At 38.5% G+C, this 19,199-nt stretch overlaps 1 protein-coding gene across 1 annotated transcript; it reads right to left on the bottom strand.

Annotated features, from left to right (window-relative positions):
* Positions 1 to 1,202: 1,202 nt before the first annotated feature.
* LOC133654349 (rho-related GTP-binding protein Rho6-like) lies at positions 1,203 to 15,417 on the bottom strand. Its single transcript, XM_062054669.1, has 4 exons — positions 15,366 to 15,417; positions 13,264 to 13,373; positions 10,379 to 10,513; positions 1,203 to 2,816 (listed from the first exon to the last, which is right to left on the bottom strand). The coding sequence occupies exons 1-4, from the start codon at positions 15,415 to 15,417 to the stop codon at positions 2,571 to 2,573; spliced, it is 543 nt and encodes a 180-aa protein (XP_061910653.1). The 3' UTR covers positions 1,203 to 2,570.
* Positions 15,418 to 19,199: the final 3,782 nt, after the last annotated feature.

Here is a 19,199-nt window from a genome sequence, read left to right as displayed (position 1 = left end):
TATATATATATATATATATATATATATATATATCCATCCATCCATTTTCTACCGCGGGGTCGCTGGAGCCTATCTCAGCTACAATTGGGCGGAAGGCGGGGTACATATATATATATATATATATATATATATATTTATTTATTTATTTATATACTTATTACAATTATGAGACTTAGTAAATTTTCTCCTATGTTGTATTATTGTATATATATATATATATATATATATATATATATATATATATATATATATATATATATATTCATATATATATATATATATATACTTATACACTTATTACAATTATCAGCCCTTTGAGACACTTGTGATTTAGGGCTATATAAATAAACATTGATTGATTGATTGATGAGACTTAGTAAATTTTCTCCTATGTTGTATTATTGTATATATATATACTCTACCGTTCAAAAGTTTGGGGTCACATTGAAATGTCCTTATTTTTGAAGGAAAAGAACTGTACTTTTCAATGAATATAACTTTAACTTTAAACTAGTCTTAACTTTAAAGAAATACACTCTATACATTGCTAATGTGGTAAATGAATATTCTAGCTGCAAATGTCTGGTTTTTGGTGCAACATCTACATAGGTGTATAGAGGCCCATTTCCAGCAACTATCACTCCAGTGTTCTAATGGTACAATGTGTTTGCTCATTGGCTCAGAAGGTTAATTGATGATTAGAAAACCCTTGTGCAATCATGTTCACACATCTGAAAACGTTTAGCTTGTTACAGAAGCTACAAAACTGACCTTCCTTTGAGCAGATTGAGTTTCTGAAGTATCACATTTGTGGGGTCAATTAAACGCTCAAAATGGCCAGAAAAAGAGAACTTTCATCTGAAACTTGACAGTCTATTCTTGTTCTTAGAAATGAAGGCTATTCCACAAAATTGTTTGGGTGACCCCAAACTTTTGAACGGTAGTGTATATATGTATATATATATATATATATATATATATATATATATATATATATATATATATATATATATATATATATATATATATATATATATAATATTTGTATATATATAAATATATATATATATATATATATATATATATATATATATATATATATATATATATATATATATATATATATATATATATATATATATATATATATATATATATATAAAAGAAATAATATAAATTAATACAATTTAAAAATAATTTAAATAAATAAGATTAATATGTAATACCTTCATTACTATTATGGTATAAATTCACAATATTTATACTAATTGTGCCTTATATTCCAATTGGGCTTCTTACTCTATAAAAAAATGCAAAAACAAATGGTTAACAAAATAGTTTTGTCCAATTCTGTGCTTATCTATTTTAACAGCAAATGAATTCTTAATGTCATGCTGTCATCTCCTTCGATGGCATTTCAAAAATTTAAGATTAAGTCAAATTGTCTAGCATCTTCGGCCATCTTGTTCACATCATTAGCACAGAATTATCATTGTGTTACTACACATGTTGATGATTACTTATTGAGGGGAGGAAGGAGGGAGCTTTTTCACTTTTTATTTTGGCAGAAATAAAAGGTTTCAAACCTTAATAGCACAAAGTTCTACGTTATTGCCACGCAGGTTACATTTTATTCTCAAGCGCTCAATCATTATTGCTTAATGGTCAATGCTGCACACACACACACACAAACACACACACACACACACACACGCATAACCATAAAGCTGGAGATTTAAGAACGTGTGCAGCTGTTTATAGGAGGTCATTAGAATTATTGGAGCGTCTTGGAAGTGAGCTTGGCAGCGCTACATTGAATCAAACTAATTGTTTAGGAAAGTGGTATGCGAGGCGTTTTATTCAACTCCTCTGAGAAGTGTCGTAAAAGCGTTCAGTAATGCGATGCTACAATTCGGAGCAGATCTTCTATGCTTAGACAGTCAAAATGCCTTCCAGCACTACAACAGGCCTCAATGACCAGCTAACATCATGTGTTCCTGTCCTAGGCTTATTATAACAATGCATCTGCCTCCTCCCCGGTGCGACCTTTGACCTTTTATTTAGTACACCTGGTGCCTCCAGCCCCCACGCACGTGTGCAGCAACCTAACGCCCGCTTGACCAGACGGCCTGCTGCCAAGTGGGCCGTTCTCACGGCTACGACGCGAGCGCCTAAGCGTGCCTCCTCCACAACGTTGCTTTCACGCGTCCAATTTTGGGCCGGCGGCGAAAACTTTCACACCTGACTATGATGTGAGATGAGAGATGGCCTCTGAAGGCTTCATGCTAGTTTTGTTTTTGTACTTTGAAATGATCCACAAGAGCGGCGTTTACGGCACAACATTGTCGGTCGAGATAGTAGAGAGACGTAACAGCGCTGTGTTATTCTTTGTTAAAGGGGGAAAAGGTGTGTACTAAAAGGTTCGGGAGGGTGGGTCCACCTCTTCTGAGGGGGGCGGGGGAAGGAATCAGCAGGCGGCCCTGATAAAACCATCGTGCCCACCCCCCTTCCCCGAGACCAACGAGGCAGGGGGCTCGAGTGAAGACTTTTACCAGCCAGTTCTTTGCGACTCACATGACCGAGCAACTCTTGGTCTTCTCCTTCTTGAACGAAGACGTGAGCAAATCCGACCTGCTGGGCAGGTGAAGGAGTCTTTTGGAGAGGCGGCGGGAGGGGCTGGGCTTGGCGAGGGGCTGCAGCTTGTTGATGCACGCCATGGCGGCGGTGCGGAACACGCTGTGGATGCTCTTCTCGGAGGTGAAAGCCGAGCACTCCAGGTAGGCCTCTGCACCCAGCTGCTTGGCCAAAGCAGAACCCTGGAACACAAGTGCTGGGTTATTACCGTATTTTCCGCACCATAAGCCGCACCTAAAAACCCCAATTTTTCTCAAAGCTGACAGTGCAGCTAATAACCCGGTGCGCCTTATATATGGATTAATATTCATATTTATTTTCATAAAGTTTAGGTCTCGCAACTACGGTAAACAGCCGCCATCTTTTTTCCCCGTAAAAGAGGAAGCGCTTCTTCTTCTACGGTAAGCAACCGCCCCCATAGAAGTGGAAGCGCTTCTTCTTCTACTGTAAGCAACCGCACCCGCCCCCGTAGAAGAAGAAGCGCGCGGATATTACGTTTCATTTCATGTGTGTGTTTCTGTAAAGACAACAAAATGTCTCCTACTAAGAGACACGCGTACAAGGTTCCACTGACTTTTGATATTCATGTGAACCGCACTGTGGATACAACGGGAGCACGTACGGTGAATATTCGCACCACAGGGAATGAGAAGTCGTCCTACTGTGATTCTAGCTCGCCATGCTAACGGCCAGAAACTTCCACCCACGGTGATATTCAAAAGGAAGACCTTGCCAAAAGAGAACTTTCCAGCCGGCGTCATCATAAAAGCTATCTCGAAGGGATGGATGGATGAAGAAAAGATGAGCGAGTGGTTGATAGACGTTTACGCGAAGACACCGGGTGACTTTTTTCACGCAGCTACGTCCCTGTTGATCTATGACTGCATGCGCGTCCACATCATCGATGGTGTCAAAAAACAAGTGAAGCACACCGAAGAAGAATAATTCGAGGGATTTGTGGATGAGTAATAACTTCAGAAAGTGAGCTTTAAATGTTTATTTTGTGTGTTGTGTGACACTAACGTATGAGCAACGTTGAGTTATTGATGTTGCTATTGCTCTGCGCTATTTTGAGTGTTACTATTTTTGTGATTGCACATTTGTACATTACATTTTGGGAGTGAACAGAGTTGTTAGAACGCTGGTTTGTAATATATTATTAAAGTTTTACTGACCTATCTGACTGTTTTGTTGACATTCCCTTTAGCGTAGCGTAGGTGCGGCTAATAGGTAAACAAAGTTTTGAAATATTCCGTTCATTAAACGTGCGGCTAATAACACGGGGCGCCTTATGGTGCGGAAAATACGGTTTTTTTTTTACAGTCGCTAGGACACATTTCCCAATACTTAGGTCACTTTTTGAAAACTCTTCACACAGTTCTCCAAACCAACTTTCAGCTGGTCACATCAGTTCATTTCACTTTCAAAATGCACTAAAATGACCAAATCCCTTCATACATGTGTCAAATCAACTCATTTTTCCAGAACTCTAACAAAGGTTGACAGACAACAAACACACCTTTTCACCCACAAAACAATGAGCTAAAAAACCCTAACAACAGGTAACATTTGACAATGTTTTCTTGTGTAAAACAAGGACATCTGTGTTTATAATTCACAGCAAAATATACGTTACTGGAATGAATCAGACATGATTAGTGCTGCAACAACTAATCGATTAAATCGATTAAAATCGATTATAAAAATAGTTGGCGATTAATTTAGTCATCGATTCGTTGGATCTGTGCTATGGGTATGCGCTTAATTTTTACTTTTTACCTTTATTTATAAACTGCAACATTTACAAACAGCTAAGAAACAATAATCAAAATCAGTGGTACCCAACCACCGATTGGTACCGGGCCGCACAAGAAATAAAAAAAAAAAAAAAAAAAAAAAAAGTTTTATTTTTTAATTTTTTTTAATTAAATCAACATAAAAAACACAATATATACATTATACACTACCGTTCAAAAGTTTGGGGTCACATTGAAATGTCCTTATTTTTGAAGGAAAAGCACTGTACTTTTCAATGAAGATAACTTTAAACTAGTCTTAACTTTAAAGAAATACACTCTATACATTGCTAATGTGGTAAATGACTATTCTAGCTGCAAATGTCTGGTTTTTGGTGCAAAATCTACATAGGTGTATAGAGGCCCATTTCCAGCAACTATCACTCCAGTGTTCTAATGGTACAATGTGTTTGCTCTGTGGCTCAGAAGGCTAATTGATGATTAGTAAACCCTTGTGCAATCATGTTCACACATCTGAAAACAGTTTAGCTCGTTACAGAAGCTACACAACTGACCTTCCTTTGAGGAGATTGAGTTTCTGGAGCATCACATTTGTGGGGTCAATTAAACGCTCAAAATGGCCAGAAAAAGAGAACTTTCATATGAAACTCGACAGTCTATTCTTGTTCTTAGAAATGAAGGCTATTCCACAAAATTGTTTGGGTGACCCCAAACTTTTGAACGGTAGTGTATATCAATATAGATCAATACAGTCTGCAGGGATACAGTCCGCAAGCACACATGATTGTATTTCTTTATGAAAAAATAAAAACATTTAAAAAAATACTAACCCCCACCCCCCCACCCCCGGTCCGTGGGACAAATTTTCAAGCGTTGACCGGTCCCCAGCTGCAAAAAGGTTGGGGACCACTGATCAAAATAATAGGGGTGTAACGGTACATGTATTTGTATCGAACCGTTTCGGTACGGGGGTTTCGGTTCGGTGCGGAAGTGTACCGAACGAGTTTCCACATGGACGCTACTTAAGTAGCGTACTGCACGTTGTGTAAACAATACTCAAAATGCCGGACATTTGAGGCATTTAAGAAACACCGCCCCGCCTCAAATGTCCGGCATTTTGAGTTAGGGTTGCGTGTATTAACAATGTACGTTCAGGGTTAAGAAGGGGTTAAAAACTAAACAAATTGTGCGTGCAGCAGCATTCGTGAGGGAGGGGCAGAGACAGAGATCGAGAGCGAGAGAGTTATGATAAACGCGCATGCGTCGCTAGGCTCTGCTTTTTATCGATAGATTTATCAGATTTAATTTTTTATTATCTATAGCAGGGGTGTCAAAAGTGAAGTGAAGTGAAGTGAATTACATTTATATAGCGCTTTTTCTCAAGTGACTCAAAGCGCTTTACATTGTGAAACCCAATATCTAAGTTACATTTAAACCAGTGTGGGTGGCACTGGGAGCAAGTGGGTAAAGTGTCTTGCCCAAGGACACAAAGGCAGTGACTAGGATGGCGGAAGCGGGGATCGAACCTGCAACCCTCAAGTTGTTGGCACGGCCGCTCTACCAACTGAGCTATACCGCCCCAAAAGTGTGCATTTTTGTAAGTTTCCTTGTTTTATTTGTCAAGTTGAAAGAACATGGCGCCAGTATGCTGTTTTTTTTCTCAATAAAATACTGTAAAGGATAGAAATGTAGTTTGTGTCTTTTATCCGATTATTAACCGATTAATCGAGAATCAGCTGTGGTTGGTGGAATTGTCCAATTGTTTTTACGGCGTGGCGAAGTTGGTAGAGTGGCTGTGCCAGCAATCGGAGTGTTGCTGGTTACTGGGGTTCAATTCCCACCTTCTACCTTCCTAGTCACGTCCGTTGTGTCCTTGGGCAAGACACTTGACCCTTTGCCTCTGATGGCTGCTGGTTAGCGCCTTGCATGGCAGCTCCCGCCATCAGTGTGTGAATGTGTGTTTGAATGGGTGAATGTGGAAATAGTGTCAAAGCGCTTTGAGTACCTTGAAGGTAGAAAAGCGCTATACAAGTATAACCCATTTATCATTTTTATAGCATCTAAATTTTACGATTTAAAATATATTTAATTAAAATATTACTGTAGAATTGTAGCAAATTGCTGTCTTATTCAAGTTTGTATTATGTTATTGTTTTGAACTTAAGTTGAACAGTTTTGAAAACAGTATGTAAGCATGTGCAAATTGGCCTGTACGTACACAGAGTGTTGGCGAAGTGAATAAAATAATTGATGTAATTTGAAAGATGTTGTCATTGAATGCATTTTGTGCCAAAGCAATGATAATTGATCCTCAGTTTAGCCCATTTATACTTCTGTTGTGCTCACTGTGTGAAGAGTTTTGGAAAAGTGAACTAAGTATTGGGAAATGTGTCCAAGCGACTGTAAAAAACTGTAATGACTGGTACGACAACACCACGGGCCTGAGCTGCTAAGATCCAAATACTACACGTAGGTGACGTGTGCAAACTATGAAATTGCACTTATTATTAGTAGGGATTTGTCAATCGATCGGCCGATTTTTGTGAAAAATTATGTGATCGCCATTGCAGATGAATGCCTTTTAATGACAATCGCAAACGCAGATTTACTCTGGCTAATATTGTATTTATTTTGAGTCCCTCGGCCGACGTACTAGCAGCTATTTGTGAATCTCCATACACAGTGTGGAGCCGCTCCCCTAAGCTAATAATAATCGCCTCCATTCCAGCAAATAAACTACATTTCCTAATATTTGAAGTATCATTATCAAGGACGATGCTAAACATGTTACACACAGACAATGTCGGCATTGTGGCAGCCAGAAGTAGAGGAGGAAAGATGGATCTATAAACTGGTGTTGTCGATACAAAGTGTAGTATCATATATGGTCAATACTAGAGTGATTACGTCGGTATTTTTATTTTCTTAAATCTTTTTTTGTTTGTTAATGTTTACAAATTCAGGGAATAGTTCCCTGAAAACAGGAGGACTTTGAGGGCAAAAAGGATTTCAATGAGTAATATATAATATTTTGTTTAGGTATTGAGTATTATTAACTTTATGTTTGCTCAAACAATTGTATTATATATAAGAGAATAAGGAACTACAAAACCCAAAACCAGTGAAGTTGTCATGTTGTGTAAATGGTAAATAAAAACAGAATACAATGATTTGCAAATCCTTTTCAACCTATATTCAATTGAATAGACTGCAAAGACGAGATACTTTACGTTCAAACTTTGTTGTTTTTTTGCAAATATTAGCTAATTTGGACTTTGATGCCTGCAACATGTTTCAAAAAAGCTGGCACAAGTGGCAAAAAAGACTGAGAAAGTTGAGGATCTTTGAAGGCACCATGAATGCTGAAAGGTACACACAGGTTTTGAAGCAACATATGTTGCCATCCAAGCAATGTCTTTTTCATGGACGCCCCTGCTTATTTCAGCAAGACAATACCAAGCCACATTCTGCACGTGTTACAACATTGGGCTTCGTAGTAAAAGAGTGCGGGTACTAGACTGGCCTGCCAGTAGTCCAGACCAGTCTCCTATTGAACATGTGTGGCGCATTATGAAGCGTAAAATACGGAGACCCCGGACTGTTGAACAACTTAGGCTGTACATCAAGCAAGAATGGGAAAGAATTCCACCTGAAAAACTTAAACAATTGGTCTCTTCAGTTCCTAAATGTTTACTGAGTGTTGTTAAAAGGAAAGGCCATGTAACACAGTGGTAAAAATGCCCCTGTGCCAACTTTTTTGCAATGCGTTGCTGCCATTAAATTGTAAGTTAATGATTATTTGCAAAACAAATTAAATTTCTTAGTTCGAACATTAAATATCTTGTCTTTGCAGTTTATTCAATTGAATATAAGTTGAAAAAGATTTGCAAATCATTGTATTCTGTTTTTATTTACCATTTACACAACGTGCCAACTTCACTGGTTTTGGGGTTTCTAGTTAAAATAATGTGCTGATATTGTTAAACTGTCAGTAGCACTCACCATAAATAAATTGAAAGATTTACAGTTAATACATGTGATTGGTATTAGCTCACTCATTGATGATCGGAATTGGCAACATAAAACCCTCATCAGAACATCCCTAATTATTAGTGGGCGTGTTGGGTGTGATCTGCTAAGATTGCGTGCGCAATTGATGACAAGTGCAAAAGTAGTGCAGACCCCCTATTTAAATGAGGACTTTGCGTGCACTACACAGGATGTCACCATGGAGACACTCATTTCCCTCCTCATTCTTGACATCATATCAACAATCCAACATGCGCTGTGTCTTTATGTTGCACGCGCCAACTTTTGGGTGATATAGAGTTGCCATCGAGACAGCAGAACCTATTTTTAGAACACAGATGCTTAGGTGCGTTCTGGGAGGCGCTGCTGTTGTGATGGTGCGTCTGGAATGATCCAAAAATGCATGAAAGAATACATGAAAATGTAAGTTGCCAGAAGTTTTTTAGGAGATATATTAATAAATATATATTTATACATATGAAAAAAAACGAACACCAGCAGAAACCCAAACAAATCACTTTAATTTGTTTTAATCAGCCCCTTAAAGGGGTCATATTATGATTTTTTTCTACATTAAAAACACTTCCTTGTGGTCTCCATAACATGTAATGGTGGTTCTTTGGTCAACATTTTGCATAGATTATGTTTTACAGACCATCTTCAAGCCGCTTTCTGACCGTCTCTCAAGGATGCGCTGTTTTGTGGGCGGTCTTATTTACGTGCCTCCACTTCGACAGCGTATTTCATATGGAGTCTACTGACAGGTATAAATTAGAACTATACGCTACTTTGTATTAGAAAATGGATGCATGTGCATGTACGAGCCAGTCTGCTCCACAACAAGAGGATAGAGAAAAAGAAGGAGCTTATTGACTACGGCGTCGGACTCGCGCACAGCTTTTCAGGTAGAGCTTTACCATATATGGAGATATTCGCTAACGTCACAATTGGGAAAAATGTCACAAATGATGTGAATTCTAAACGTTTGGAGGAAGTATGAAGGAAGCCAATATTGTTTTATAAATATCTCCGCAATGCCTCTATGGTTTGATTTCAAATTTGCAGGACTTATGCAGATCCCAAATACACAAAAACAGGTGCCAACAGGTAAGAAAAGTTGGTTTTGCATAATAGCTACTTGTCCAGGGGGTACTCTGCCTTCTGCCCTTTTAGCCATCCAGCGGTTACAAAGTGATAAAAAGTCATGTTGCCTTCTTTCTCACAGCAATTTCTACGCAACTGCCAGTTTGCACGCACATGTCAGATGTGCTAAATTAAGATGCAAGAACAGTTTAAGTCATGATAAATTACATTGCGAGTGCTAAATGTTTTTATTTGCATCTCCTCTTCCAAGTATCGTGGAGGTTCTAATAATCAGCATGCAGTCGTCTCTTACTACATCATGCTTCAATTATTGCAACTTCACCACATTGCAGATTTTTTTACATTTATTTTCCCTTTTTAAAGCATATTCTACAAGATTTTTGCCCCAAATTAAGCATTTTCAAGCATAAAAATGGCCACATAAAATAAAAAATATCAATAATATAGTAGTATTGGCCACTAGATGAGACCAAACCAATCAGATGACACTGTTTAGTATTCAGGCAGCATTACTATATTGCAATAAAAGAGTGTCTCATAATGTTGTAATGTTAAAAATGTATTTAGAAGGTAATAAATTGCGTTTTAGATTTATAATTAAGGATTCCTATTTTGCAGATATTCAATTATCGCAGGCATGTCCGAAAGCAATTAATAGTGATGAACGAGGGAATACCAAATATTCTGCATATTCATGGAGACACACATGCTAAATGCATGGTTGTGGTCTTATTTTGTTTACTTAAGAAACAATCCTCTGCGCACGAGCTTCGTAGATGAGCTATCAAGTTTGCATGTGTGTTAATACCCGCAAAGCTTTAGCAGATCAATGTATGAACTGTATTCTCTCCCACCTGCTCGTAGGTGGCGGGGGTCTGCTTCTGATAGGACAGTTCCATCAGCGTGCAGACATCAGTCCTCAGGTCGATCTTGCAGCCAATGAGGAGAATGCGTGTGCTTGGGCAGAAGTCCAAAATCTCAGCTTTCCACTGTGGACAAACACAGTTTTGTCACAATGAATATTAACTTGAAAAACACAAATTGCACAGTCTAACAGGCTCAAAAAAAAAATAAAAGTGGAAAGTCGTTATGTCCACTATATGGACAAAAGTACTGGGACACCGGGCCGACAACTACAATCACTGCAAGACAGTATGTAGGTCACCATCTCTGTTCTATTTCATTTGACGGGGGTGAGATCAGGGTTCTAAAGTTTTTTTTTGTTGTTTTTTTTGTTTTTTTTATAATGTCCTGCCCAGCTTCTCGGGCAAATCATATAGCAGATGTAGATGCCCATATCGGCTGTTCAGATTTACTTTACAAAAGAGAAGTGTAGGATACTTCTCTTGTTGCCTTACTTGTATTTTGACTTTATTAAATGTATTTATATTATCATTTGGTGCAGCCAGGCCGGAGCAGGAGGGGATAGAAAGAGAGAAAAAGGAAGACAGAGGGGGGAATTGTGGGGAAAAGAGGGGGATTAGACAGAGAGACAAAAACAACAACAGCAAACACAACAACAACAACAACAACAACAACAACAACAACAGAGCAACATCAGCAAATACGACATGTACAAATATGATGGTAAAAGTAATAGCAAATAAGCAGTTAGCGAAAATTAAAAAAAAAAAATACAGAAATGACAATGAGCATTATTACACTAAAAATGGAGCAATATGAATACCAATAGAAATAGTGCTATTGATAGTAAACAATACCAGTACTTTACCTTTATTATCAACAATACAATTGTTCAAATGCAACAATACATATACGTAATGATAACTTGAGATACGAAAGAATGCAGAAAAATGGAGGGGAAGAAAGAGAAGCAACCTTAACCTTGTAGATTGTTATAGTAACAATAGGTTAAGCTTTGTCAGTGTGCCATGTGTTATACCCAGTTTACCCTAGGGTTCTAAAGTTAATCCACACCAAACTCTTCCAAGCCTTGTGGATCTTACTTTGTGCATTGGAACACAAATGGGTCTGTAACCATGCATTATGTAATAATAGTGGCATATGTAAGACACTTTGTCATAAACTTTGACACATTCTGTAACAACTTGTTATATATTCTTTAAAAAAAAAAAAAAAGATTATATATTTATATTGTACGGTCTTGGAAAGTGCAACATATCAAAACGGCCCTTACATCCTTTGATTTTTCAGTCTGTGGCCCTCAGTGAAAAAAGGTTTGGACACCTGTGATACATAGTACAGTATTGTCATGACATGGGTGTATGCCTGCCAACATGTCAGCAATATTTCATTGATGTAACTTTTGTCTCTAGCTTGCAATCACATTCACGACTGTAATCTATAAAGTTACATTTGATTCAAGTTTGACCAATGAAACAACCTGCAAGATTCTTAGAATTAATTCTAAGGAAGAAGAAACGTCCTATCATTAATATGTTACCTTTTTTGTTTTTCCTTTCCCTCGTTTCTCTTACAATCTACATACTTATCTAATTTATGTATTGTTACATTTGAAATGATAGTGATGGTGATGATAGAGGAACATATTATTAAACTGTATTATTATTATTATTACTAATGTTATACATTATTATTATTGCTTTAATTATAGTGTATTAATGATCAATGTCACTACTGTGTTGATACTGTTTACTTCACAAATTACAATTTTTTTTTAATGAATACTGGCATCATATTTGACTTATTTGTATATATTTTATCTGCTCATGTTGTTCGGTTGTTGTTGTTTTAGTTGTTGTCTCGCTCTGTCTTATCCCCACAATTCCTCCTTATGTCTTCTTTTTATCCCCTACATATTCGGACGCCCCAAACACTAAATATATCCAAACATTTAATAAAGGCAAAGACACAAACAATGCAACAAGAGAAGTACCCCACACTTGTAAAGTAAAATCCGTACAGCAGATATGGACATTTACATCAACAATATTAATCGCACTTGCAGCTGGACAGTACAGGTTAAAAAAAGAAAGAAGAAGATTAAATGTATCATGTTGCTCTAATAGTTGTTCCAACTAGGGCACTATTACATAATGCACAAAATTGTTGCATATTATTCCAAAAAAAAGTGTAGCATCTGCATTTTGTAATAACTTCTGTGGCGTGGCTTGGTTGGTAGAGTGGCCGTGCCAGCAACTTGAGGGTTCCAGGTTGGATCCCTGCTTCCGCCATCCTAGTCACTGCCGTTGTGTCCTTGGGCAAGACACTTTACCCACCTGCTCCCAGTGCCACCCACATTGGTTTAAATTTACTCTCAAGATGTAGATAATGGGTTTCACTATGTAAAGCGCTTTGAGTCTCCAGAGAAAATCAATCAATCAATCAATCAATGTTTATTTATATAGCCCTAAATCACAAGTGTCTCAAAGGGCTGTACAAGCCACAACGACATCCTCGGTACAGAGCCCACATAAAAGCGCTATATAAAAATAATTCACTTCACTTCAATATGTAACAAGTTATTACAAAATGTGTCACCGTTTATTACAAAATGTGTTCAAGAATTTTATAACAAAATGCAGCGTTATTACATAATAAGGTGAAAATGTATTACATTATTAGATAATGCACCATTATTACATAATGTGTCTTCAACAGGGTCTTCCAAAACTCTATTGGATTATCCAAAATGAACAATTGGGATTCAATATGAGCTCAGAAGTCAACCTGAACTCCTAAGTGATTCATGAACTGATAAGAGGTGTGTTTCGTTCATACGAAGTAGTGCATTTACCTTTTTCAGACTACTGTCCACAGTGTCTGGCCGGCTGATGTCAAAACACAGCAACACCGCATCAGAGTCGCTGTAGCACAGAGGTCTCACGTTATCGTAGTATGGAGAACCTTGCAGAAGAGAAATAAAATGCTCATTTAAATATCTGTATGATGATGCAGCTATAATATACACTCATTGGACAATACTGCACATTAAGTGACAAAAGCAAGACTTGCTGCTCGTTGAGCGGAGCTACATAGCATTTCATGTTATCCATTAAAGACTATAAAAAGTCTGTTGTTTAAGTAAACAACATAAACAACATAGATGTGCATTTTCATAAAAATAAAACAGAAATGTATAATGTATATGAATTTTAGTAATAATCATGTCACTTGTCGCTAGGCAGAATACACAGAGCACAATCATTTGTGCCCCATTGACCAATAGAAAAATTGTATTTGCCAGTCACACCCACTATTTGGTTTGAATTACAAAAAGCCTACAGGGTGTTAAGTTGAGTTACTACTCTGTATTAAAACAAAACAAAACGAACCAAAAAATAAAATAAAATAAAAATAATAATAATGTATATATATGTATATATCCATATAACTATCCATCATCTACTGTATCTATCTATCTATCTATCTATCTATCTATCTATCTATCTATCTATCTATCTATCTATCTATCTATCTATCTATCTATCTATCTATCTATCTATCTATCTATCTATCTATCTATCTATCTATCTATCTATCTAGTATTGCAAATAAGGAAACACTCCAACAGTCGTCTCTTGACACACAGCACTTCAAATATTGCAGCTTCACATCATCGTTTTTTTTAAATATATTTTTTCAGCATATTCTACAGTTTTCTGGTCCTACAATAAAGGCCTACTGAAACCCACTACTATCGACCACGCAGTCTGATAGTTTATACATCAATGATGAAATCTTAACATTGCAACACATGCCAATACGGCCGGGTTAGATTAGCGAAGTGCAATTTTAAATTTCCCGCGAAATATTCTGCTGAAAACGTCTCGGTATGATGACGTTTGCGCGTGACGTCACAGATTGTAGCAGACATATTGGGACACCATTGTGGCCAGCTATTAAGTCGTCTGTTTTCATCGCAAAATTCCACAGTATTCTGGACATCTGTGTTGGTGAATCTTTTGCAATTTGTTTAATGAACAATGAAGACAGCAAAGAAGAAAGCTGTAGGTGGGAAGCGGTGTATTAGCGGCTGGCTGCAGCAACACAACCAGGAGGACTTTGAGTTGGATAGCAGACGCGCTACCGTGAGTACGCAGCTTTGGCTTCCAAACATTTGATCGCTTGCCCGTCCGTGCGTGCCGCTATGTGCCTGTCACGTACGTAACTTTGGGGAAATATATGTGCTGTATAAACTTTACGGAGGTGAACGGTACTTTGGGCTATGGGATTGAGTGTGTTGTGCGGGTGTTTGATTTGTATTGGTGGGTTATATGGACGGGAGGGGGGAGGTGTTTGTTATGCGGATTAATTTGTGGCATATTAAATATAAGCCTGGTTGTGTTGTGGCTAATAGAGTATATATATGTCTTGTGTTTATTTACTGTTTTAGTCATTCCCAGCTGAATATCAGGTCCCACCCGCCTCTCACAGCACCTTCCCTATCTGAATCGCTTCCACTGCCCTCTAATCCTTCACTCTCACTTTCCTCATCCACAAATCTTTCATCCTCGCTCAAATTAATGGGGTAATCGTCGCTTTCTCGGTCCGAATCGCTCTCGCTGCTGGTGGCCATGATTGGAAACAATGTGCAGATGTGAGGAGCTCCACAACCTTTGACGTCACGCTACTTCCGGTACAGGCAAGGCTTTTTTTATCAGCGACCAAAAGTTGCGAACTTTATCGTCGATGTTCTCTACTAAATCCTTTCAGCAAAAATATGGCAATATCGCGAAATGATCAAGTATGACACATAGAATGGACCTGCTATCCCCGTTTAAATAAGACAATTTCATTTCAGTAGGCCTTTAAGCATTTTCAAGCATAACAATGGCTGAATAAACTAAAAATATCAATACTACAATAGTATTGGCCACTAGAGGAGCCCAAACTAACCAGAGTGCTGTTCAGTATCGAGGCCACTGATTGGCTCAGCCTCAGGCAACATGACTACATTGGATTGAAAAAGACTAAAGGTGACTAGAGGTTGTTATTTCATGTCTCGTGGATGCTAGTGATGTTGAAACACATGTTTAGAAGGTAGAACATGTTTTTTAAGCCCTAGTTATGGAAGTGTTTGATTTATAATTAATGATTCCTACTTTGCGGATATTCATTTATATATTTATAAATAGTTGATTTATATAGGCTAGTAAGGTAAAGTTTTGTACCTGACAAGTTTCGGCTATCTTGCTTCTGCAGCCTTCCTCAGAGGTGTCACGTGATTTACCTTACTAGCCTATATAAATCAACTATTTATAAATACACATTAGTAGGCTAAATTAACCTCTTTAACATATTCATTTATAGCTGTCATGTCCGGGACCAAATAACAGGAACAATGCGGAGTTGCTGCTAAGTAAAAACTAACATATTAGAGACAGCTCTCCTAATAGGGGGACGTTTTACATTACTGCAAACTAGGGCAGTAACTAACGATTATTTTAATAGTCGACTAGTCAGCGATACTTTTTTCAATTAGTCACACGATTATTGCTTATATGATCTGCTTTTCATGTTTGAGTACAAGCCTTCATTTCAACTCACTTCCAAAAGCTATTGTAGCAAAGTGTAACAAAACATACCGAAGACTATAAAAATGGGACCCATTACCTCCCTGCTTGGCACTCCGCATCAAGGCTTGGAATTGGGGGGTTAAATCACCAAAAATGATTCCCGGGCGCAGCCACCACTGCTGCTCACTGCTCCCCTCACCTCCCAAGGGGTGATCAAGGGTGATGGGTCAAATGCAGAGAATAATTTCGCCACACCTAGTGTGTGTGTGAAAATCATGGGTACTTTAACTTAATAAATAGACTACTAAAGAATGATGGTTTTACTTTATTACATAAAGTATATAATCACAGTGAAAAATTATTTGAGTTCAAAGAGCAAAATATCCTACAATCTTGAATTTCAGTCTGGTGATGATGCCTGAGCTCCTCCGAACATGGCACCTGACATTCACACCAAAGAGTTTAACCTTTTTGTATTTATTTGTTTATTTATTTACAGACATAATTTTATATTATTATAATTATTGTTTCTTTGTTGCATCAGACAAGAGAATTTTGTTTCTCATGGACTGAGAGTCTCAGGTGTATTTTGGAACACTTTTATGAAGTTTGACGGCACAGTGACCATCAGGTTCTTGGTCACCTCCCTGACTAGAGCTCTTGTCCCCTGATTGCTCAGTTTAGATGGCCGGCCAACTCTAGTAAAAGTCCTGGTGGTCCCAAACATCTTCCATTTACAAATGATGGAGGCCACTGCTCATTGTTACGTCTCGTCTCGATTACTGTAACGTATTATTTTCGGGTCTCCCTATGTCTAGCATTAAAAGATTAAAGTTGGTACAAAATGCGGCTGCAAGGCTTTTGACAAAAACAAGAAAGTTTGATCATATTACGCCTATACTGGCTCACCTGCACTGGCTTCCTGTGCACTTAAGATGCGACTTTAAGGTTTTACTACTTACGTATAAAATACTACACGGTTTAGCTCCAGCCTATCTCGCTGATTGTATTGTACCATATGTCCCGACAAGAAATCTGTGTTCAAAGAACTCCGGCTTATTAGTGATTCCCAGAGCCAAAAAAAAGTCTGCGGGCTATAGAGCGTTTTCTATTCGGGCTCCAGTACTCTGGAATGCCCTCCCGGTAACAGTTAGAGATGCTACCTCAGTAGAAGCATTTAAGTCCCATCTTAAAACTCATTTGTATAATCTAGCCTTTAAATAGACCCTCCTTTTTTAGACCAGTTGATCTGCCGTTTCTTTTCTTCTCTCCTCTTCTCCCCTGTCCCTTGCGAGGGGGAGTTGCATAGGTCCGGTGGCCATGGATGAAGTGCTGGCTGTCCAGAGTCGGGACCCCGGGTGGACCACTAGCCTGTGCATCGGTTGGGGACATCTCTGCGCTGCTGACCCGTCTCCGCTCGGGATGGTTTCCTGTTGGCCCCGCTGTGGACTGGACTCCCGCTGATGTGTTGGATCCACTGTGGACTGGACTTTCACAATGTTATGTCAGACCCACTCGACATCCATTGCTTTCGGTCTCCCCTAGAGGGGGGGGGGGGGGGGGGGGGGGTTACCCACATATGCGGTCCTCTCCAAGGTTTCTCATAGTCATTCACCGACGTCCCACTGGGGTGAGTTTTTCCTTGCCCGTATGTGGGCTCTGTACCGAGGATGTCGTTGTGGCTTGTACAGCCCTTTGAGACACTTGTGATTTAGGGCTATATAAATAAACATTGATTGATTGATTGATTGATTGATACCCTCAAGGCAACAAATATTTTTCTGGACCCTTTCCCAGATTTTTGCCTCAAGACAATCTTGTCTCGGAGATCTGTAGACAGTTCCTTCGACTTCATTCTTGGTTTGTGCTCTGCCATGCACTGTCAGGTCTGGGACCTTACATATAGACAAGTGTGTGCCTTTCCAAATCATAACCAAACAACTGAATTTACCACAGGTGGACTCCAATTAAGCTGTAGTAACATCTCAAGGATGATCAGTTGAAACAGGATGTCCCTGAGCTCACTTTTCGGCTTCATGGCAAAGGCTGTGAATGTACAAGTGATTTCTTAGTTTTTTTTATTGTTAATATATATATGCAAAAAATAAATAAATAAATAAAAATAAAAAACCTTTTCACATTGTGTGTAGATTTTTGAGGACGAAAATGATTGTATTCCATTTTGGAATAAGACTGTCTGTAACATAACAAAATGTGGAAATAATGAAGTGCTGTCAATACTACGGAGCCCCTAAAGGGACATGGGAATTTTTTTTTTTTTAGACATGTATCTCGTGACCACGAGAAAAAAAAAAAAGAAAAAAAAAAAAAAATTTTTTTTTTTTTTTTTTTTTTTTTAATAAAAAGTTTCTCGTGGCCACGAGAAACTTTCTCGTGGCCACGAGAAACTTTCTCGTGCGCACGAGAAACTTTCTCGTGGCCACGAGAAAGCATTGGATGCGTGCTGATGGTTTAGTGCAGACCTGGGCATTGTACGGCCCGCGGGCCGCATCCGGCCCTTTGCGCATCCCTGTCCGGCCCGCGTGAGGCCAATCAAAAATTTCAAAATAAATTTCAAAAAGTATCTATGTCGAGTGTGCAATACAACGGTGCTGCTTTTGTTTTGAAAAGCGTTATTTGTATTACTTCCGTGTGGACGTATGCGCGTGTGCGATTGTGAGTGAATTGAACGGCGCAATAACAAATTACAAAATAAAGTTTAAAAAACATCTATGTCGTGCGCGCAATACAACTGTGCTGCTTTTATTTTGAAATGTGTTATTCATGCCATATGTCCGGGGGGAACCTGTGAGTGCAGGTGCACAGCGACAAGTGATGAGACGCTAAAAAAAGAAAAGTTGATGACGAATGGCGTGTTTTGGACTGGCAAGTATTTCTTTACATAAATTAATGGTAAAGCCGTGTGCTTAATTTGTGGTACACAGCTTGCTGTGTTTAAAGAATATCATTTTAATCGCCACTACACGAAGAAACACGAGGGAAAATACCGGAATGTGTCTGATGAAGCGCGCGCAAGGGAGGCTGATGCGTTGATGGTAAAACTGGAAACCCAACAAGGACTTTGTGCCATATTTCACACCCCCAGAGATGCAGCCGTCAGGACAAGTTTCGTCATTTCTCACAAAAGCGCCAGAAAAAGTAAGGCGTTTTCTGACGGAGAGTTTATTAAGGAGTGCTTATTGGACTTTGTTGC

This window comes from Entelurus aequoreus, linkage group LG07 (genome assembly GCF_033978785.1).
Source record: "Entelurus aequoreus isolate RoL-2023_Sb linkage group LG07, RoL_Eaeq_v1.1, whole genome shotgun sequence".
Lineage (NCBI taxonomy): Eukaryota > Metazoa > Chordata > Actinopteri > Syngnathiformes > Syngnathidae > Entelurus > Entelurus aequoreus.
Note: the sequence above shows the minus strand (reverse complement) of the source record. Positions and strands in the feature narration are given on the sequence as shown.